The sequence below is a fragment of the Ylistrum balloti genome, unplaced genomic scaffold, assembly GCF_031769215.1.
Source record: "Ylistrum balloti isolate Yb309-2 unplaced genomic scaffold, AGI_CSIRO_Ybal_v1 Utg373086, whole genome shotgun sequence".
Taxonomy (NCBI): Eukaryota; Metazoa; Mollusca; class Bivalvia; order Pectinida; family Pectinidae; genus Ylistrum; species Ylistrum balloti.
In genome coordinates, this window is record NW_026783200.1 from 26,591 (window position 1) to 51,706 (window position 25,116).

Here is a 25,116-nt window from a genome sequence, read left to right on the forward strand (position 1 = left end):
GTTTGCTTAATTTTTAATGTATTTGTAATGAAGATAAAATAAAACACCGCGGTAATCTGCTGAACGATATTTTTGCAGTTTCAATATTATAGGTAAATATCATTGAAATGTATGTTTATGTCTCAGAAGTCGAATTTATTTATTTGGAATAAACTATATTATCGTCAGACATTTGTAAAAACTTATGCAATTACCTGAACAATCAGCAAGCCCGATTTTAGAAACAGGATATTTAAGCCCGCAAAATATGTCTATAGTTAAGATAGAAAGATGGTTAACCAATGTATGTTGTTTTCAATACTTCCGTTTCAACCTTCGTTCTCGGGAATTTAATGATCGTGATACGTCGTGTAAGGTAATGGTAAGCCAGGAATACCATAACAAACTCGTGAGTTTATTTCCAGCAGATAAAATTTTAAAAATAACATATTTAATTGAAACTTCCAGCTTTATTGTCTAGCCTTAGTTGGCATGATGTTAAAAGGAATAACGGGAAATTATAAACAAAATAAACAGAGATTATATATTACTAGAGGCACAGAAATAGTGATTGTTTGCTATGTGCACACATACACTCATGTCTATATATAGTCAATACTAAATATGTGCACCAAAGCGTGGCAAAAATATGGGTAGTGTAAGGTAGACGAAGACGCCGTTATTGACAGTCATGGGGTTTGATTCTCTGTCAATGAACATATGTGCGTGTATATGAATAGTACATTCACGTCTAGCAATAACGTTTACACTTCCTTGTTGCTGTTAAATCGCAATTTTGTTAATAATGGCTGTTACAAGAGCTGTGTTTACCAGGGATGTGTTTCTGATCCTATTCATCTTCCTCCAAACCAGCAGATCTGAAAGTAGGTGATTTAAAGTTTTTTGACAGACTGACTATAGCAATTTGACTGATTTACTTCGGTGATAGATTTGATAATTTAGCTAGATTACTGCTGTATGGGTAAAACCTTGTTTGCCTTGGTATTTGGGGGTACTGTGTAGAATTGAACATAACGTATTATATTGTAGAAATGTTGTACAATTACCATATGATACGTTTATTGCATGTCATTTTGACATTTGATGTCTACCGAGAAAAGTATTTTAGATATATATGTATTTACATTTATGAATTACGAAAGTATTACTTTGCATCAATAATAATAAATAAATGATTTTTTTAGCTTTTTGTAATGATAAACAGATTTAATGACACCCTTTCCACAGAAAGTGAAATTGGGAACTATAGGAGAACAGACAAGGGTTTCGCCGAGAGTTGAAACTTACCAAGTGATATATGTGTTTGCTCTCTCCTGTTGACTTACCTGATCGCAGGTGTGACATTATTAAATTGTTTAAGATACAATACTTCCTCCACATCAGCAGATCTGAAAGTAGGTTGTATAAAGTTGTTTACGGATTTGCACTGTTGAAGAGTACACACAAAAGACGTTGTACTTGACTGTGCGATCTATAAGTTTCCTATGTTTGGAACATCTAATAAGATAAATAATATAAGACACTGAATACATGTTTCATCGTATAAATCATATCGATCGTAAAATGTTGCAGGTAATCTCGCTTTATTGAAGAATGCTTCGCAAAGTTCCGATCTTGGCGATACATGGACAGCCAGTAAAGTTGTGGATAACTGTGTGGCTACAAATATTGCAAAGGGCTGCTGTACACATACAAAACCTGGAGTTCACAAGGAGGCCTGGTGGCGTGTAGATCTTGGAGAGTTAATGACTGTAGATAAAATCAAAATTTATTACAGACGTGAGTATATCAGTCAACAATTATACTAAAAACGTATACATCAGATATACAGTTACGTCAAAGTTTCAAAACACTTACAGTTGATTAAAATACTTATATAGCTCCATATATTGTCCTTGTTGCCTTTACGATACAATACACACATATTTACCAGTTGCAGTACTGACCAGGACATACATAAGCTTAAACAAGCCACGCATTTACCATACACATTACTGATAATGATAAAACATCATCAAACAAGACACATATTCAATAAATACGTGCGTCTCAAGAACAGACTTAGTGTTAAACATGACATAAGTGTAGCAGATACTTTATAGATAAATACAAAGACATAACAAGACACATAAATCAGTCACACTACTGACATGGAAAAAGAATAATTAATCAAGACATGTATTGACCAGAACACATTACTGAGAAGGACAAACAAATAACACGATACATGTTTACCAAACATGTTACTGAAATCAGAATATATATGAATACACAAGTTTCATATATACTAAGCACATTTCTGTCAAGGACAGAGTCGTTTCGTTGAAACATATCTATCGGACATTTTACTGAAACGGAAATAAGCATGATTAAAGGAGACAAAATAAACCAGACACTTTCAAAGACACGACAAGTAACATATTTTATTAAGCACAAGACACATATTAACAAGACGTATTGTTTCCGTTACCAAACAAGCCACACATTCACCAAACACAATGCTGTTAATAAGATAGACATTTTCATTTTATAAAGATTTAATTGAAAAAAACTAGGTATCAGGGAACAAACTAAAACTTACATGAGCTATATCCGTTGTGTTGACAAATGTCTATATGATTTATAATACAGGGAACATAACGATCATACGAGCAACTGACATATTAAGACAAACTACCTCCCCTATATTGTGTTTACCAGAAACTAATTCAAGCATTTCTGGTATGCCCATAGACATGGTATGATGAAATAAGATACGTATTTACCAGGCATACCACTAATAAGGACATAAACATTATTCAAAATAATGCTTAAATAATCAACTCGCCAAAATTGTTTTTATCTTGAAATATCATATATTATATTAAGAACCGAGTAAAATTATATCATTGGTGCAGCTATACTGCTTTCAACTGTTAACGTATCCATTCATTATTATTGAAAAAAATGGTAATAATAAGAAATCGATTTACTTTCGAGTTATCAAGCAAAAACTGGTTTATTTAAGGCTCACAGTTCCCTTCAATTATTATCTAGCAAATAAAACACTTACAAACACAATAAGTACCGAGCAGGGAACGACCGGTATAAAATATAGTTTAAAATATGGATATACAACTATTTGTCTGTACTTCGAACGTAGCTTTAGATACAGTTTAAAGTATTGATTTCTTTTTAGTGAAAATGTTAACTATAACAGGAATAAAGTTATCTTCCATCAGATTAGATTTATGTTTTCTCCAATTCTGTTTGCCAATTAACTCAAAGAGAAATAAAAGGGAATTTATCAACATGGTTCAATTATTTTCAGGAACGGACATGTGTGCTTTACTATCAGTTATTCATTCCTTAAATAACTCTATCGACATGATTAATGCAAGTCGAAACTGGCGTTAATTCTTGTTTTAAATAATGAAATAAACATATCAAAGTAATTTTGCACTTGTATTGTACATGGCAGGTAGTTTCGCTGGTTATCTACGCAAATATTAGGTGCTTGCCAAATCCGGATATGTTTACTGAACTATAATAATGTTAACATTTGTACTTATCCACTTTTATTGGATTTTGAAATCATCACACCTACAGTACAAACACAACACACAAATGTGCATATATTTTAATTGTGAATTAAATGATAACACTTTCATCTTTATTATAGACGGTTTTCAATACAGACTTGCGGGTTATCATCTTTACCTGTCTAATACCACCGACACACCGACCCAAGGTGCCCTCTGTTATGAGGATAAGAGTATTGAAAAGACTGATGTACAGTTGGTGGTAACACATCAGTGCCCGTATGTAGCCCAGTATGTCACCGTCTACAACTATAGAAACAACACTACGCGGAAAGGATGGTATTCTAAATACGCTGTTCTTGAGTTATGCGAGGTACAGGTGTTTGGTAAGTATAACCTCGTTTGACATAATCTAGAATACGTCGCTTTCTAAAAACGGGATGATGCTAACAACTGAAATGTGTCAGAATATTAAACACAATGTTGTAATTAAATGTTGTTCGGTTACTCTGGAGATCTAGGATAGATCATCTAAGACTTAAATATCATCTACTGAAAACAAGTTTTCTGCATGTTAGAAATATCTATCAAAGTTAAATATATTAAACATAAATAATGTTATATAACATAAATATACATGTGTATGTTTGGGTCTGTAGACACATGTAGAGATCTCAGCTCTTAGCAATTGCAACCATTGGAATTTCGAGGACTAGTACGTGTAAGATTAGTCAAATTTTCTCAGTTTTTCGATCTTTATCTAAAAGGATGAACATGCATATCAACATATTTTATTGAATTTTTGCTTCATGTATATTTCCTTCATCCGCTTCCTTTTACCTGTCAAATCAAATTACTGTACCATCAAACTTCTACTTCCTTGTTTCTGTGCAAACAACGACTAAATTCGACTTGTAAAGTTGAGACTCTTATGTAGATATTAATCGCAGTTCGCTCTCAAGAAGACACAAAGCACGATGGTTTCATCATATTTTCAATGCAAATATCATTTGAAGATATTTGTATATTACGTCTTTAAAGTATGATGCATTAAAAAAGGAAGCACCATCGCAAGATTCGACACATTTGATAAATATTTTTACCCAAGCGGCACTAAAAAGTCACACGTTTTTGTGTATCCCCTTAAATACATCAATTACCTGATAGAAACACGTTTTTCTTTTCATAGCCATAAGATATCAGATTGAGTTTTATTTAAGTAAGGTATCTGTTTACAGCTATTATATAAATCACTTTACACTGTACAATTCTGGGGAATATTACACCTTCTTCTATGTACAAGTGTTACTTTTGTGCTTTATCGGTGTTACCTTCATCCTTTATCAGTGTTACCTTCATCATTTATCAGTGTTACCTTCATCCTTTATCAGTGTTACCTTCATCCTTTATGAGTTTACCTTCATCCTTTATCAGTGTTACCTTCATACTTCATCAGTATTACGTTCATCCTTTACCGGTGTTACCTTCATCCTTTACTGGTGTTACCTTCATCCTTTATCAGTATTACCTTCATCCTTTACCGGTGTTACCTTCATCCTTTACTGGTGTTACCTTCATCCTTGATCAGTATTACCTTCATCCTTTATCAGTGTTACCTTCATCCTTTACCGGTGTTACCTTCATCCTTTATCAGTGTTACCTTCATCCTTTATCAGTGTTACCTTCATCTTTTATCAGTGTTACCTTCATCCTTTATCAATATTACCTTCATCCTTTATCAGTATTACGTTCATCCTTTACCGGTGGTACCTTTATCCTTAATCAGTGTTACTTAAACTCCAACTAGGGTAACCTTTATTTATAACCATTGTAAACTTCATGCTTTATCAATTATTTTTATTTCAATCTCTATTTTATACAAGTTTTTTGGTGTTTTTTTTTTTTTTTTTTGCGCTTGTGTATGTGAGTACCACAGTATTCAGGCAAATGATAAGTATAGGGGTATTTAATTACGTGCTACCTTTAACACGCAAACAGAGAGAAATTAAATCCTCTGTGAATATTACCAACTACACAATATATTAAAACCTCTTCCATCTAAACACAACAAAATTGTAATAAGTCATCTGTCTCAAATACCTCTGGTCTTTATTTCTAGGGTGCAAAACATTAGGTAACCAATCATTTTACAATGTTCAGTAATTACATAAGGTACCAGGTATATTTTTCATGTACATGTAAAGCAATGAGACACATTTTAAAGTAAAAATGTGGAGAATGAAAGGAGTCTAGACAGCCATTTTGTTGGATAATTTTAACACATGATATTTAAAAGCCCCTTATACCACTTATATAGTCATGTCGTGTTTTTCAGTCATGGGTTCTTAAAATGCACAGCATTATTCAAATCTTCAGAGCAAATATATTGAAAAGCTACAGTTCTGAAAACAATACATCTAATTTTGTGGTGAAGGTGTCAAATTATGAAATTTAAATGTTAGAAAACTAAGTATACATTCATAGGTTTTAAAGCAGGGCAATCAAAATCTTGTACACTATTCATATAAGGGAAAGATAAAGTTTACCATACTTCAAATCATACATTAATGAATGTACATGCAGTGTAGCTAGAGTAGGAACCAAGGAAGTCTCAATTTTGGTAGTGCCAATCAAATTTCCACTAAACATATAAGTTTTGCTTATGGGGAATGAGGAACATGAATTTTTAAATCGATATACAATTCCTTTTGGAATTATACTGATGCACACTTAACACATGGTTATGATAACAGTAATGTCAAGGTATCTGGTGTAACGTCGCTCCACAAAGGTTTCAGTACTGATTTTAAATGTCAACTGTATAAAGTACACTTTTAAGTGAAAATTTGGTGTAAATACCTTGCGGTATTAGTTCGATTTGGTGTTCACAATGTAAGGGTAACACTTGTTGTTGAGATTCTGGTGTAAAGTCACTCTCTAACGGTGTAAAGTAACACTTTTAGGTGATAACCTGGTGTAAAGTCACTCTTTTAAGGTGTAAAGTAACACTTTTAGGTGATAACCTGGTGTAAAGTCACTCTTTTAAGGTGTAAAGTAACATTTTTAGGTGAAAATCTGGTGTAAAGTCATCCCCTTTCGGTGTTAGATAACGCATTTACACCGATTTAGGATTGAAGTAACACAAAATGTCGGTATACTATACACTTTTCTTTGTTGTGATTAACTTTACATCAGAAATGGTGTAACCATAAATTTTACACTAAAATAGAAATGAATTTACACGTTTAAAACATCATATATGGATGAACGTTACACTAAAAGTGTAGTTGTTGATGTCTAGAGTGTATAGATGTTGTATTATCAGAATATCGAACATTTCTACGTACTTGAGAATTAAGTCAGGGAGGTCTTTTCTTGCCTGAATATTGATAAAATTGCATTGGTCTGAGGTGAAACAAACTTTCAGTCATATCTGTTTTGGTATGATTTCAAACATGTTTGAGCGTAAACTAAAAGTTCAAAACGTGTATTGAAATGTCTTCGACATCATAATCTAGCCGGAATACGAGGGCTAGATTACCTATACATAAAATATCCGTTATAACTTCTTCAAGTTCTTCCGGACTGAGATCGATTGAACAGATAACCGAAAAAAAATTAATCAATGGTGTTTGAAGGTTTGTACAATATCATGTGGAAGTAATTTAGCATTCAAGACACGAATTTATCATTGAAAGTAAGGTGTAAACCAAACAAATAACCACATATGGATTAAACACGTTTGGCTGGCTGGCTGGCTGACACAAGTTGACGAACTAGCGTTTCATGTACTCACAGAAATTGAAACACACGAAACGATTTTAAACAATTTATTGGTTTGTAGAAGATTAACCATTTTAACAGTTATTTAATTTGAAATACATTTCCAAACATCTATGAGGTTGTCAGTTTTACATATTTATCAGTTTCATTTCCATACAGCTCATACCATTACGCCCCTACTGATATCCATTGTATTCATCGCAATAGGTCTTTTATTGTGGTAGACACAAGTCAGACCAAACCGTGAATACAGTTTATGGTATGTACTTACATATCGCTAAAGCTGGCATCCCCTTTTGTGTTTTTATTGGAAAATAACAACACTCTGATGAAACTCATACCATATACAAACAACACTTATTATGTAACCTCTTTATTTCTGTCGGCTTAGAATTATTTTTTAATGAAAAGGGACATCATTGACTGTGGTTTTCTGAATGACAAACATCGCAAAAACTGATAAAACACCGACACGTTTTGTTTTATCCTGAAACAGGCTGTCAGGTAGGGAGTTACGGTGATGGAGACTGTGATAATCTATGTCCAGACAATTGCTATGGCGGCAACTGTAATCCTACGACCGGATCTTGTTTGTGTAAGTACTAAAATTAAAAAACTAAATTAAAAGATAACGCATTTTATTGTATTTTCCATTCCATTAAATTCTTAACCTCTACATGAGCTCCTGAATTGCTCAATCTATGACCTTTTTTGTGGGTTTGGCTATTCATTTTCTTCGATTGATTGGCGTTCTATATTTCATCTATTGTGCTTTGTTTTGTATCCGATATTTTACTTTTTATGTTGTTCAAAGATCTTTACGTGGTTTAAAGTATTTTTCTCATACGACTTCTATCTAAGAAAACTGTTCCCGTTTTTATACTGGACTGTATATAACCTTCTCTATTCTATTTGATTAGATTGTATAAAAGATACACAGATGAATGCCGCTGTTTAATACAAATTTAGAAGAGATATAGTACAGTCAAAGCATGAGCTAAACTTTCTATCATACAATTGTCCTTCTAGGACTCGTCAGTGAAGCTAAGAGGCTAAATGTTTAATCTATGAGATGATACAAGAACATCCGATGTGATTGAAATAAGGACCAAAACCTAGAGGTGTCATAGCCCCATTATTCATTAAATTTGATATATCTGTTCAGTTTAAAAGAACGTCAAGTACACAGGTATATTTTGAATTGTGTCATTATTAGAAGGAATAGAATACATAAAGATCGGAGACGAGTATTCTACAAGCAGTGTCTCTCAGTTGTATTTTCCTAGATTGTATAAAAGAGAAAAAACATCATATAATTTCTGTGTTTAAAAATAATCATGATATTTTGCTCAGCTGTAAATATTTTTTATTGATTAATAACAAAAAGGATATATTTTTCTCGCTTGCATATTGCGCTCAATTTCGGGTATGCTATTTACAAGGCCAAATTCGTTTACTTGAATATGAAAAAATGCCCACAAATTCAATGCATCTGTTAACAGCCCTAATCACCATTATGAATGACATGACAATCCAGTCTTCATTAAATGGTTTTCTACTTCAAGATATAAGCCCTAGAATTACACGATCACTTTCTCCGCAACAGAAAATATTCCAATTTTTTACCTTAATCAACGCAACAAGTATGATATGCTATTTGGATCAAATCTAAAACTGTCGGATGACATTTTTCGTTAGTTTGAAGTTTTTAATTTTGATGATCTGTAGTTACGTTATTACCTAATTATCTAATTATTCATTTATTATATATGTTTGGTAATATGTACAGAAATAAAGCAGTACGAATTCGAACTGTACATCCACTTTAATTTGATATGGCTTCATATAGTGCTCATTAACAGTACAACATATATAGTATTACCAAATAAAACACCTTTCGCTTGCATGCTGTGTTCATGGTACATTTCATTCTCTTTCCAGATTGCTTTCCGGGGAATTATGGCATTAACTGCAACAATATTTGTCCCGTGAACTGTGGAGACTCTATTTGTGAGAAGGACACTGGGTTTTGTTTTCGTATGTAATTGACATACATTATACATATATAGAGATAAATCGAAAGCAATGATAAAGACTGTAAAAATAAGTTTGCTGCAACTCGGAATTTGATAAAGAATATAACAGTTTGAACTTTATTCAGTATACATATCTAAAATCTTTGACATTTCACTTTCATGATTTTACTCTTGTGAAAAAACCCTCTTTTGCTGATCTACTTTCATTCTCTCTATCACGGCATGCTTCTTCATCCTATGGCAATTTTTTTAATGTTTCCACATCTTCTCTCGGCCGTGCTCACTTCTTACCCTATTGCTCGAATTACTTCAGTACCATTTTGCAACTTTTCTCTTCGCAGCTAATGCTGTGACTAATCGGCTACTTATCTCGATCTTTTCCTTCAACGAAACCAACTTTGACAGCTGTCCACCAACTGTATGATGAATTGTTAATTGCCATTTTCCTATTGTGATTTTTTCATATCTTGATCGCAATATTTCCAACATGCATGTCGCTATTGATTGGATATTCAAGGGCTTGTTTCCATTATCACAATTTCTGCGGAAGAAGTCGTCAACTAACTTAAAAACTCGTAGTACAGGGTTTAGAATATGAAGGTTGGTGAAATTAATTACGGGGAAGCTTTATGGTCACCATAGCGATCTTATTGAGAAATTTTTTTTTTCTTTTTATGATATATTGAAGCTTGACGTGTTTGATCCTCCTCAGTTGATTTCAAGTCGCCACACCTATATCAAAATTCAGAAAGCATTGCTTTCAAAACTTATAAAATGCGATTTGTTAGTTCAATTTTCTTATCATAACTCTAAAATTTGCAAAGCAATCAGTTATTTGTTCTGACGGAAATGCATTTGTCGATGAAAAGAGCAATTTCATTTGATATCATATTTATTATTACTATCAATCAAAAGAAACAAAGATTATAGCATCTTTCAAAACAAATGTAGAATGACATACATGTAAGTCAAATTATACAATAAACTCTATAATACAGCTCTTTCGCAGTTTTAGAACTCCTCAGTGATTCTTAATGCCTTGATTTGGAAAAACATGGTGACTGAGGAAAATCAAAATTGGTCGAAAGAAAGTCTAAATCTAAAAATAGAACTAGGCGCATAACTATTTCACATAGAGCAGAAGGAGGTCAAGTACTCGGGAACGAAAAGTCTTTCAGTAGTGTCTTCCACTTGCATTATCGAAGAGATGAGCTTCTTCCCACACAAATTTGGAATGATATATAGCTATTTTGCTTGATTTTCAACTATAAACAGGCATAAGAATATCGTTCTTTTTTTCTAGCATTACTGAAATGCCGAAAACAGCTTTGGTTGAATGTATTTTTCACTGGACTGTCCTGTGAATTGTAAGGATACTCTTAACTCATGAATCTTCATGCAAATCTGTTTCGTGCATATTTAACCCTAGGTTATTCGTATATGAGTTTGAGTTAAGCTTATGCACTCATGTCAGTATTTTGTATTTTCAGGATGCGTTTCCAGAAAACATGGTACCAAATGTGAAGATGACTGTCCTGTGAATTGTAAGGATACCTGTGGACAGGATACAGGAAATTGTAATGGTAAATTATATATTTAATTTGTTGATTTCCTGAACTACTATACAAATTAATCTAGATAAAAGTATGCATGTTTAAACAACAAGAAAAGGTGATGCATTATTGGTATTTCTAACATTCAACAGAATGAAATTCGTTTTGAACTTAATATCAAATAGATATATTTCGTCAACTGAAAACACCAGGTTCAGAGAGATAATGATTACGATCGTTTTAATAAACTCATTGGAAAATATTTGTTTCCTTTTCCGATATTAAGTAAGACATGTCTGGTGTTAGTTTGTTTAGTGATTCCGTTATTAATTTGTTTTATTCTCATTTGAGAACGTGACACAACATTATTGGATTAACAAAAAAATACATGGCGAGTATCGTCGATTGAGCAATAGGTGCTACCCCTTCCCTAATATCTGGTCTTGTTCACTTTGAACTCATGAATCTCCATGCAAATGTGTTTCGTGCACATTTAACCCTAGGTTATTCGTATATGAGTTTGAGTTAAACTTATGCACTCATGTCAGTATTTTGTATTGTCAGAATGCGTTTCCGGAAAACATGGTACTACATGTGAAGGTGACTGTCCTGTGAATTGTAAGGATACATGTGAGCAGGATACGGGGAATTGTAATGGTAAGTCATATATTTAATTTGTTGATTTCGTGAAATGAGAATATTTGTTCCCTTTTCCGATATTAAGTAAGACGTGTCTGGTGTTAGTTAGTGTGTCTAGTGATTCCGTTTCTATATATGTTCCTTGTTGTCATTTTGGAACACTCCTTAGTTGGACGGACCAAAACTTACATGGCGAGTATCGTCGATTAAGCAGGAGTCGCTCTCTCTTCCGGAATACCTGGTCTTGTTCACTTTAAACTCTGTCATGGATCTCCATGTACTTCCGTTTACGGTATATTTTGTCATAATTTATTCTAATTTGAGTTTGAATTAAGATTATGCACTCATGTCAGTATTTCCTCCGGTTTCCTGCCTGTCTGAATCATCAATATTATTTCCTATTGAAACGGACATCCTTCGTTCGTATACATGCATATTTCCAATATCTCAGTCAAAGAAACCACCACTCAATCAAAGAAACAATAAAATGAAGAAAACAAAAGACCTCACATCTCTATCAGAAAATATAAAAGATCTATAAACACATTTAATTTACTCTACATCTTTCAGATATTAGATTCTTCATTAATCTGTTGCGATTGCGGTTTTTGAAGTCTTCTTGAAAATATGAGAATAAATTTTGACAAATTTGTTTAGTTAATTGTAATACAAGGTAGTGATTAAAGGAACGTTGTTACTCTATCTAGGTTACTAAATTGAATAGGAATTAGTTCATGGAATGTATTTCATATTATCAGGATGCGTTTCCGGAAAACGTGGTCCTACATGTGAAGATGACTGTCCTGTGAATTGTAAGGATATGTGTGAGCAAGATACGGAGAATTGTAATGGTAAGTTATCAATAATATTTGTTGATTCTCTGAGCTGATATTCTTCATTTTGTCTAGGATCTGAAGACTGTATTTTATATTGACATGGTAAGAAAATCTTATTTCACCGCATTTGAGCTTAAGTTAACATTGTGCTCTCCTGTCAGTAATTTCTCTGGTGTTTTTCTTTCTGAATCGTCAACATTATGTCTTATGTAGGCTGACGTCCTCCATTTACTAAACATGTATGTGTTATTGACTTTCTGAACGAGATGGGTATATTTCATTAAACACCAGTCAATCAAATAAACGGAAAAGGAAGAAAACAACAGACCTCACATTCTTATCAGAAGATATCAAACACCATATAAAACATTCAATTTGACCTGCATTTATCAAATAGCATTATTGATTGTCTTAATGAGGAAAGAAACAAAAGTTGATACATTTCCAGGCTTTTTTTTCTGGAAAATATGACATTAAATTAACAAAAGATGTGTCTGACAATTGTAACGTAACGATGTATTTGAAGAATAGGTTTTTACGTTGTTGGTAGGCTGCTTTATTAAAAAGAATTGCATTGATTGAAAGCATTTTACTTGTTCAGAATGTGTTTCTGGAAGACGTGGTACTACATGTGAAGATGACTGTCCTGTGAATTGTAAGGATGCATGTGAGCAGTATACCGGGAATTGTAATGGTGAGATATCAATTTTATTTTGTTGATTCTCTGAGCTGATATTCGTCATTTTGTCGAACATGTTTATACTGTATTTTATATTGACATGGTATGAAAATCTTATTTCATCGCATTTGAGCTTAAGTTAACATTTTGTTCTCATGTCAGTTATTTCTCTGGTGTTGTTCAGAATGTGTTTCTGGAAGACGTGGTACTACATGTGAAGATGACTGTCCTGTGAATTGTAAAAATACATGTGAGCAGGAAACGGGGAATTGTAGTGGTAAGTTATATGTTATATTTGTTAATTCTCCAAGTTACTCGTTTAGGTGAGGACGTCTATTTGCCATGGGTGAAATTAGACATATAACGTCATGTAAATTAAAATCTCTCAATGTTTTGTTTATGTGTCTTACCTCTTTTAGAATCGCCCATACTTCCATATAAAAAGTAACTTTGTTTTCATGGGCATCAACATTTCCTTTGTATATCATGATTGTTACACAGAATAGCATACAAATAATAACTATACCATCAACTATCAAAGGCGAATAGATGTCTTTCAATTTTATAGGTGTTATAAAAAAAACTGAGTAAAACGTAAACAGCACTCAATCAAACAAACAAAAAACAAAAGACCTTACAGCTATTGGTAGATACCTACATGTATTTAAATTTGATTTGATATTAATTCTAAGACTCCTAAAAAGTTTGACGATAATTTTGGATTTAGTCTATCAGATAATTGTAAGGTAATATTGTATCTTAAAGACAGCTGGTACTGTGCTTGATTAAAAATATTTTGAAAAGGTTATATACTGGATCGTCACAACTGCATTAGTTGAAGAGATGTTCAAACATTACAATATCAAGATGAATCACCTATTGTAACAGGGTTAACAAAAGTAGTGTTTATATTCCTCTTTATAAGAGCAACTCTAGCAATCAGGAATATCTAATATAACAGAAATACTCAGTAGGAATGTCACACTAACAAGCTGGACTATATCTAAATTACTGACACAGTTTGATATGATAATGTATATCCATTAATGGGTTAAAATTGATTTTAATTGACACAATGGATGATATGAGAAAAATGCACCTTAAATCATTGCATTCTGTAGAAGTGTAGGAAAAAACATCTTGTGTAATTTTTGATATGTCAAAGATAAGAAACGGTGTAACAATTAACGCACGGATCAATGGCATATCAGTGCGCCCGAGAAGGTCTTTGACTAAAATGTTATGTCTTATTTTCCGCTTTAAGCCCGTGATGATAACGAGCTACGTCTAATTTGGGTTTTTCATCATTCGGTGAAAAGACATTGTTATATTTCATATCATTCGGGCTTTTCGCCATTATATGGAAAGGCCTATTTGTTAGCTTCCTTCGTATGTTTGACCTCTTAATGTTTTGATAATCACAGTTTGCATTGTATGAAATAGGACGTGGATTAAATGTGTTATTACGCTGTTTTCAAAGTAAATAAATCAAAATATGTGGACAAAGACGTCATATGTCAAATTCACAAAAAGGCCATAAATCAAAAAGCCGTTGACTGGACAGTTTATTATGCCTAATTAAAATCGTCGCTGTTGTGTCAAGCGTTATTAAATGTTCGGCTTTTTCACTTTTCAATTTTGTGGAGAAACTCGTGCTGCAATCGATAGCTGATGTCAATCCGATGAATTGGATACCTTCAATTTTCTGTAACGTTTACCATCGAGAGTGTTTGTCATATGAAAGATTTTCTTTCATATTTGTGAAATGTCTGATTTACAACAGATATCCTACATGTGGTAGCATTTTGGAAAATGACCGCCTTATTCAATTTCACTTAATATAAATAAGTGGATTGAAATTCCGGTTTCCGGTATGGTTAGGGTGTTATTTTGGGTGGCAAACTTTAAAGAAATGTGTAGAGTCTTAATATTTGATATGTTACATGTTTGATAAATGAACGATCAATGTTTTGATAATGTATGGCATTGCCCTGAGTACTGTTCAAAAGGGCAAACTATCTAAAACTATATAAACTCCGAAGTAAGCGAGAGACACATGGCAGTGTCAGCAGTATACTTCAAATAGTTGCTAAGATAAAACCGTAAAGATATATCGTGTAGCAAGCTATCTTCCGGTTTTTTTAGGATTCATAATCCTGAATTTCCTTTCAGGCTATACAAGCCTTAGAGTATTGCTATTTAAAACAACATATGCAGAAGTGGTTGACTGTGAATGTTATGAAAAATGAATTCCCTTGATTACTTTCATAAGAATCAAGTTTGTTAGAATGTAAATGTTTTAGTATCAATAAACAAGAGGTACACGGTCATTGATATAACTTTGTGTATTTCAGTACTTAGCGAAAAAACCCCAAGTATTTGTGTGTCTTACATATTTCTTGGCATCTTCACGGATTTAGGTACAACGTTTGTTACCAACGATAACAACGTTTTTAACCAAATTCTAGTTTGAAGGTAAATAACCAAGACAGACAGACAGACATTCTTTATTTCCTCTATTAAGAGATTACATATCATGTCAGATCATTTTACAAAATACGTCTTGGTTTATATTTAAACACATTTGAAATCATATATACAGTATTTGTGAATTTCTTAAAATTTTTCACACTATTTCATTAACGCTATGCATTGCGTCGTTATTGTTTTTCTCTTTTTTTTTTCATTCGGCAACTAAAAAGTCAGTCATTTCATTAGACATTGTGTTGATAGTTTGTTAGAGGTTGATCATCAGATTCTCCCAGATATCATCTGTAAGATGTATAACACTGCGATCTCCTAAAAGAAAACTACACTGCTCCTGCTCATCCAGGTTGGAAAACACAATGTAGTCGTTGACGTCAATAATGTTAACTACTTGATCAAATAACAAATCCCTACTTTTGTATAACTTTGGACATATTATCAGGAAATGAAGAATTATATCGTCTGACTTCTTTCCACACAACCGACATATCAACGTCTCTGTCACATACAGAAACGACCTTTTCACCATTTCAGTTATTTCCCAAGCAACTATAGATGATTTTCGCTTACTTAGCTGTAACACCGGATTCACTCCCTGGTAAGAATGAATCTTTGCGTATCTGTGCAACTCCGGTCTACATGTCATATCTTCGCGCCATTGCCGATCGTAAAAGTCGCTCAAAAAACGGTTCAGAAAACGACTCCAGCATGCTTTGGGAGGTACGAACTCGTTGAATATGAAATCGTTCACAAAGGAAACTATTCCAAACTTCTGAAAGATTTGAAGTATGTCAGGTATGAAGCCTATTCGGAGGTTATAGCAAGGGCCATATATGACATCCAAGAGACGTACAAGGAATATTGCCTTCCATATATATGAAATGCTACCGTTGCATAACTTGTTCCCAATCATTAACTTCTGTGTTTCTATCGCGTTACATATTGACGGTATACCAAGTGATTGGGTGGTTGATGATGTTTTTGGAAGACCAAGACATCGTCTACATGCGTATCTTAGTGTTTTCTCTAACTCTAGAATAGCATTTTTTGTGTAAGAGTTCCATAATTCGCAGCCATACAGCATAGTTGGTAATACTACAAGTTTTACAATGTTTGCACTAATTAACGGATGCATTCCATTTTGATGGATTCCGATTCCTACCAATGAGTTTAGTGATTTCCGTCTCTTTTCACCTGCTTCAATCATTGAACAAGTCGAATTGAGATTCGAGGTAAGTCCTACACCAACATAGGTTTTTGTTGTTTTCCACTGTATTTCCTCATTTCCAAGAGTTAACGTCCGTGAGGGAGATCCTACACGCGATCGGCTAGCGGAAAATGCCATCAAAGAGCTTTTATTGGAGTTGTATATAAGTCTCCATTGACAAGAGTATTTGTAAACGATATCCAGTTCATTTTGTAGCAACTGCATTGATGCAGCAAGAACCAGCGTGTCATCAGCCAGCAATATACAAGGTATGTGGATGTTACTTATCAGCAGACCAGAATGCCCAACGTCAAGTTGCAATGCGAGGTCTTCTATCATTACCAAAAATCACCACGCTGACAGCACTCGGCCTTGACCGATGCCTTGCTGGATTGGGTACTGATCACTTCGCCTCCTGTCGTACAAGACAGTAGAAAATACATCAATGAAAGAGTCGTATAAAAGTCGCCAGCATTTGCCATTGATGCCCAGGTGGTACAATTTAAACATCAGCCCACGGGTCCAAACACTATTGAAAGCCTTCTGGTTATCCAAAAAGGTGGCCAAAACTTTTGATTTTCTTTCAAGATAGTACGCGATCGATTCTTTCACGGCAAAAGCAGCTACCACATTGTTCGCGATGGCCCTGCTGTAACGGGTGAGGAAATATAGTACCTTTGCGGGATAAGAGGATACAGTATTTTTTCAAATAATTTCTGTAACACAGATGTAAGTGTTATGTCCCTATAGTTGTTCATATCAAGTCGATCACGCTTCCCACCCTTGAACAGAGTTATGACAAGACCCAATTTGAAATGGCTTGGGTACACTCCGAACTTTAGCATCCCATTATATATGTCGACTATGGCATCTATCAGACTGTCACTGGCGAATTTGATGTGCTCCGTCACGATAGAGTCGTGACCACTAGCCTTTCCATTTTTCATATCTTTAAGATTACGTTTAAGTTCATCTGAGGTTATGGGGTAGCTACAAATATTGCCGTCATTGGAGAAGCTAGCAGTGTGCATGGATTCAACACTTCCTTCTACGTATTCTTTGAAACTTTTGCTAAAATGCGGTTGACATGTTAGTTTGGCTAATTCACTGAAATTTTGCATCCACGCATTCCTCACTTCATCGGGGTCGCGTATAATTTTACCGTCAACACGAAGTTCATGTGATGTGACATTGCTATTGTTAGACAGCTTCCTCTTTGTTCTGACGGCCTGGTGAAACGTTCCGATGTCAATACAGCAACTTCTTCAAGTTTTTCGAACTGCTTGCGCTCATACTCTTCACGTGCTTTAACAAGTTCAGTACGAAACATCGTTTCAGCATTTTTATAGTTCCGATATGAAACGAATTGAAAACCTCTTGGTCGCCCTTCGTTTATCCAGATTGCTCGCAAATGTCTCATAGTATTATGTAGAGACTTTACATTGTAATCTTTCCAGTACGGCTTTAGATAATGTCGATACCTTCTACTAGGGAGAGCAGAAGACGAAGCATTATTTAGTATGTCAACAACACTTTTAACGGCTTGGTTGATGCTGTTACTACTGTTGAGTCAATATGGTGATCCTTCATTATAATATCTACTAGCCTTTTGTATTCCCTAACATTTTCATCGGAGACTTTTTTCCAGTTCACGCTACGAGGTGACACATTTGTAGCATGTTTGGTAGATTTAACCGATATTATACAGCGAACCGGAATATGACCGGATACATTTAAGTAGTGATCGTCGCATATCATGCATTCGTTTACAAAGTCCAGTTTGGATGCAGATAGAAGTATATGATCGATCATCGTTGCACAGGTTCCGTCTCCAGACATATAGGTATAATCAGGACCACTGACCCAACTTTGTGAGTTCAGCGACACCAAAAATCGGTCTCTCATAAATTGATCTAGACGTTTTCCACGATCGTTGAAGTAAACATGATTTTTTGAACCAAATTCTTTAGACAAATGAGCATTGAAGTCACCTATTAGTATGACAACACCATTTTCTGCGTATCGATCATAAATATCACACAGGAGTTCTAAGCTTTCTGAATAGGCTCCCAATGACGACTTTGATGACGGCATTAGGACTCCAAATATATAGATATCTATGCCAGATGCACGTACACATAGCCCAATTATTCGATCATCTCCCTCCTGAAGTAGGGGCGTAGCTTTCCTCCACATAAGTGCGACGCCGCCGCACCAACGACCTTAACGTTTGGATGGATCAACGTTTTATTGAGCATCAGATCTGCCGTAAGCGTGGAATTTACTGTCGATACTGTGGAAGAAGTCTAACTGTTCTTGCATCAACCAGTGTTCACAGAGAAAAGCCACATCAACTTTATCCAGTGCATTACATAAGCAGGGTGTGCCAAACATAATACCGCGTGTGTTCCAACTGAAGATTCGCATAATAAGATATACGCTTAAAAATAAAAAGAGGGTCCTTATCTTAATAGCCATCAGATTCTGCCTCATTCCATTCACGCCGAGCGTCCTCATAGCCGCGGTCACGCTTGTTACGTTTGTGCGACATATCCTCCAGATATCGATCATCGGCTTTCCCATCAAAGCGACTGTTATGTCGATAGCCGTCGTTGCCACGCATATCCCCGGAGCGGTCCGGCATTAATGGCGAATTTTCACGAATGTACCACTCGCGTAAAAGAACTCCTTTTGGCCAGAACGACTTCAGCTACCACATTTACACGAGCTGTGTACTTTGGATCAGAACCATCCCAGTATTTCAGAAGTCTAACAAATGTGACCTTCACGTCATTCCTCGCTGCATACGTTGATATCGAGTTTACGACGTCTCTTGATGTTCCATTTGCTTTAATCCTTGACATCAGCAGGCGTTTTACTTTTGGTTTTCGCGTGACACCTTGAAACACATATTTCGATTCCTCAGTGGTGCGGCTATCAGCATTTTGGTCTGGAGTATTAGTTGGTTTACTTTTCATACCAACCATCCTTTTTCCTGTCGTTGGTGCTTTTGTAGGAGATGTCGTAGTTCGCCTTACATCGTTTTGCTGCGACTTGTCATTCACCCAAGGACACGGAGAACCGGTCGCGTTGCCAATGCTATAGTATACAGGTGGACTAGGAGGATTGCTATCGCTCCTAACGGATGAGGGTGCTTCCGATGATTCAACATCCTTACTCGGGCGCAACCTAAGCTCTTGTTTTAACGCTGTTATCTGCTTATCTTTGAACTTGAGTTCGCTCTGCAGTTCCGAAACTGCACACTTTAGACTATTTATTTCCTGCCGGCTTTCATCTGTTAGGAATGACACACTTTCCATAATCTCATTTCTCATACCGATCATGAGCCGCATCAAATCAGCGAATTGGTTGACTCCATCACTAATGATGTCTGTCTGGTTACCGAATAGCGAATTGACATTGTTTCCGTTCAGTGACGCGTTGGTTTTACTTCCTTTGATTGGTGTACCCAATTTAACCGCATCTTCAACAACGGTTACGTCGTCCATGTTGTCAACACGGGTTCTGTGCCTATACCACAGGATATTCCGGATGTCATTTACATCGGCACTACCATTTAGGTATTGGTATAACTGATATATGTCTTCTAGATAGTTTTCAATAGCCGACGAGTTCCCTGCGTTTGTTCTCCTTACAAGTGTACCTATAGGGGTTTCGATCCGTTTAGTTAGCGACATATCATAAAGCGATTGTCTCACAAAAGAAAGACTGTCAATTTTCCCTTTATACAGGCTATTCACTTTTTTCTTGAACTTATCTTTATCGAGTCCACCAATAAGCTCTGTAAGCAGTGCATATATATTTTTGTCTATTTGTGTTGCGGTCATATCGCCTGCGTCTGATAGACCGTCCAGCTGCGATTGCGGTGAGTCCTTCACAGGTGTACTGTTAAAGCATAACAGTATTTGTCCATTATTGGCAGTACACTTTATTCCCCGTGAGTAACAGCGACCGGCCAAACAAGTATCCGATAAAGCATGACAAACCGTCGATCGTAAGTATATCACAGGTATTATGATAATCATAAATTATCACAAGTAAAGTTCAGATTTAGCAAACTGCGATATATTAAAAGCTGAAAGACTCTTAATTGCGCCGCATAAATAACGAAATGAATCGCTCATGAACTGGAGTTGTAGTGATTTACCAATTTAACGTTGTACGGTTTATACATCGTGTGTAAAGGCCGAGCCGCGGTAGAGCGTGACAACACGACACTCGTGGGTTCGATGAGTTCGATTTCACGTACAGGTAAACGTGTGCATATATATATAATATAGTACAATAGCACATTTCAATTTCAAACTATTTTGGCTAATACAGCACATTCACATGACGAAATTCACCTTTACCGAAACTCCGCCATCCTTGAAACGAATCGCTGTCTATTTGCAACAATTGCACATTGTCCAGAACGACAAAAATACACAAAATTCTGTAATGTTCACCACTGTCCATATTAACACTCTGCCTCTGCTGGCGCCATCTTGATTATAAAGTCTTTCAGTAGTGTTTTCCACTTGCATTATCGAAAAGATGAGCTTCTTCCAACACAAATTTGGAATGATATATAGCTATTTTGCTTGATTTTCAAATATAAACAGGCATAAGAATATCGTTCTTCTTTTCTAGCATTACTGAAATGCCGAAAACAGCTTTGGTTGAATGTATTTTTCATTTTCAGGATGCATTTCTGGTAAGCATAATAATATATATAAAGAAGAACTGTCCTGCGAATTGTAAGGATACTCTTAACTCATGAATCTTCATGCAAATCTGTTTCGTGCATATTCAACCCTGGATTATTAGAATATGAGTTTGAGTTAAGCTTATGCACTCATGTCAGTATTTTGTATTTTCAGGATGCGTTTCCAGAAAACAAGGTACCAAATGTGAAGATGACTGTCCTGTGAATTGTAAGGATACCTGTGGACAGGATACGGGAAATTGTAATGGTAAACTATATATTTAATTGGTTGATTTCTTGAACTACTATATAAATTAATCTGGATAAAAGTATGCATCTTTTAACAAGTTCATGCATTGGTATTTCTAACATTCAACAGAATGAAATTCGTTTTGAACTTAATATGAAATAGATATATTTCGTCAACTGACAACACCAGATTCAGAGAGACAATGATTACGATCGTTTTAATAAGCTCATTGGAAAATATTTGTTTCCTTTTCCGATATTAAGTAAGACATGTCTGATGTTAGTTTGTTTGGTGATTCCGTTATTATTTTGTTTTGTTCTCATTTGAGAACGTGACACATCATTTTTGGATTAACAAAAATTTACATGGCGAGTATCGTCGATTGAGCAGTAGGCGCTTCCCTTTCCCCGATATCTGGTCTTGTTCACTTTGAACTCATGAATCTCCATGCAAATGTGTTTCGTGCACATTTAACCCTAGGTTATTCGTATATGAGTTTGAGTTAAACTTATGCACTCATGTCAGTATTTTGTATTCTCAGAATGCGTTTCCGGAAAACATGGTACTCCATGTACTTCCGTTTATGGTATATTTTGTCATAATTTATTCTAATTTGAGTTTGAATTAAGATTATGCACTCATGTCAGTATTTCCTCCGGTGTGTTCCTGCCTGTCTGAATCATCAATATTATGTCCTATTGAAACGGACATCCTTCGTTCGTATACATGCATATTTCCAATATCTCAGTAAACACCACTCAATCAAAGAAACAATCAAATGAAGAAAACAAAAGACCTCACATCTTTATCAGAAAATATTAAAGATCTATAAAAACATTTAATTTACTCTACATCTTTCAGATATTAGATTCTTCATTAATCTGATGCGATTTTTTTTTAAGTCTTCTTGAAAATATGAGAACAAATTTTGACAAAGTTGTTAAACTAATTGTAATACAAGGTAGAGTTTAAAGGAAAGTTGTTACTCTATCTAGATTACTAAATTGAATAGGAATTAGTTCATGGAATGTATTTCATATTATCAGGATGCGTTTCCGGAAAACGTGGTACTACATGTGAAGATGACTGTCCTGTGAATTGTAAAAATACATGTGAGCAGGAAACGGGGAATTGTAGTGGTAAGTTATATGTTATATTTGTTAATTCTCCAAGTTACTCGTTTAGGTGGTGACATCTATTTGCCATGGGTGAAATTAGACATATAACGTCATGTAAATTAAAATATCTCAATGGTTTGTTTGTGTGTCTTACCTCTTTTAGAATCGCCCATGCTTCCATATAAAAAGTTACTTTGTTAGGACTCCATTAGTTGAAGAGATGTTCAAACATTACAACCGCAATATCAAGAAGAATTACCTATTGTAACAGGGTTAACGAGAGAAGTAGTGTTTATATTCCTCTTTATAAGAGCAACTCTAGCAAGCAGGAATATCTAACATAGCGACGGTAACAGAAATACTTATTGCAATCCTCAGTAGGAATGTCACACTAGCAAGCTGGACTATATCTAAATTACTGACACAGTTTGATATGATAATGTATATCCATTAATGGGTTAAAATTGGTTTTAATTGACACAATGGATGATATGAGAAAAATGCACCTTAAATCACTGCATACTATAGAAGTGTAGGAAAAAACATCTCGTGTAATTTTGATATGTCAAAGATAAGAAACGGTGTAACAATTAACGCACGGATCAATGGCGTATCAGTGCGCCCGAGAAGGTCTTTGACTAAAATGTTATGTCTTATTTTCCGCTTTAAATCCGTGATGCTAACGAGCTACGTCTAATTAGGGTTTTTCATCATTCGGTGAAAAGACATTGTTATATTTCATATCATTAGGGCTTTTCGCCATTATATGAAAAGACCTACTGGTTGCGTTATGTTTGTTCTTAGTCTTTTTTTTAACTTCCTTCGTATGTTTGTCCTCTTAATGTTATGATAATCACAGTTTGCAGTGTATGAAATAGGACGTGGATTAAATGTGTTATTACGTTGTTTTCAAAGTAAATAAATTCAAATATGTGGACAAAGACGTCATATGTCAAATTCACAAAAAGGCCATAACTTAAAAAGCCGTTGACTGGACAGTTTATTATGCCTAATTAAAATCGTCGCTGTTGTGTCAAGCGTTATTAAATGTTCGACTTTTTCACTTTTCAACCAACGATAACAACGTTTTTAACCAACTTCTAGTTTGAAGATAAATAACCAAGGATTAATTGTAGGTACAAAACCTGTCACATTGCTCGCCAACAATTTCTTGTGTTATGATATATCGACTCCAAGCTGTCTGGGTGATATTTGTCCAAACTTAATTCATATACTAATATTTCAATTTCTACCCAAATCAGACTCAATGGAACTACTAAATGTGATCTGTTTCATTAACCAATGAATTTGATCAGATTAACATTGCCAGTGTGTATGAATACAAATTTTAGGTAAGGGGAGAAAACTCCCCAACTTCTACTAGTCTGGCAATATACCACAAGTATGAGATTTAAAAACATCAAAATAAAAAATTAATTCAACATTTAATAATTGTAACCTTACGTTTCAAAAGATGTGAAGCGACTGAAGCCTGGCTCGGTGCCTGTAAAACAATGGCCGACACCGCTTCGTTTGCGAACCGGCGATATGATAACAAGAACCGAAAATGAAAGTAGAAGATAAATTGCGTCAGTTCCCATGCTATAGAAAAAGAAGCGTGAATTGAAATACAAGAAATGAATCTTGCTTATGTCTATTTTATGGGATGATGAATTGAGTTGGTCTTGAGACAAATTCAAGATGAACTGCAGTCAAATTTGTCTCGAGACCAACTCAATTCATCATCCCATGAAATCGATATACGCAATAGTTAATCCTTAATACAACTTAGAGGATAAAAGTTATTTTAAATTATCTTAATTTCTTATCATTTTTTGTCCCTGAAATGCTTTCATTTATATGGTTAAATGATTAGCACGATAGTAAAAAAACAATCCATAAAAAAGGCGTATCATAATTTTATACTTCATATTTGTTATTGAAATAAATATGAGTTTAGATTATCCTTACATATGTTATTTTGCTGTTAGAAAACGTATGGGTCAATGTATTACTCAACATGCTCTGTGATATGTAATGAATTCGTTTGCTATAAACAAATTGTCAAATTCTCAGGTCAAGTAGCGAAGAACATGCAATAAGCTTAGTTTCGCGATCGCTTCTTAAGCTGTCGCCCCTGATAGTTTATTGCCTACTCAATATCACTGACATAACAAATATACTCAAAAACAAGAAAAAACAGCTTCACATCATAATCATGATCCAAAATCAAATCCAATAAAACTAAGGCAGAATATTGAGAAAAGAAAGATTTACATGAAGACTCCTAAACAAGTAC

General features: G+C 34.7%; 1 protein-coding gene across 1 annotated transcript in view; it reads left to right on the forward strand.

Annotated features, from left to right (window-relative positions):
• Window positions 1-784: 784 nt before the first annotated feature.
• Window positions 785-25,116, forward strand: part of LOC132564864 (multiple epidermal growth factor-like domains protein 11) — a 29,832-nt gene continuing 5,500 nt past the window's right edge. Inside the window, exons 1-10 of the mRNA XM_060229481.1 lie at window positions 785-863; window positions 1,573-1,779; window positions 3,662-3,907; window positions 7,801-7,899; window positions 9,246-9,341; window positions 10,831-10,923; window positions 11,458-11,550; window positions 12,291-12,383; window positions 12,970-13,062; window positions 13,232-13,324. Of these exons, the coding sequence (XP_060085464.1) occupies window positions 785-863; window positions 1,573-1,779; window positions 3,662-3,907; window positions 7,801-7,899; window positions 9,246-9,341; window positions 10,831-10,923; window positions 11,458-11,550; window positions 12,291-12,383; window positions 12,970-13,062; window positions 13,232-13,324 (1,192 nt within the window). The remainder of the gene's footprint in view (window positions 864-1,572; window positions 1,780-3,661; window positions 3,908-7,800; window positions 7,900-9,245; window positions 9,342-10,830; window positions 10,924-11,457; window positions 11,551-12,290; window positions 12,384-12,969; window positions 13,063-13,231; window positions 13,325-25,116) is intronic.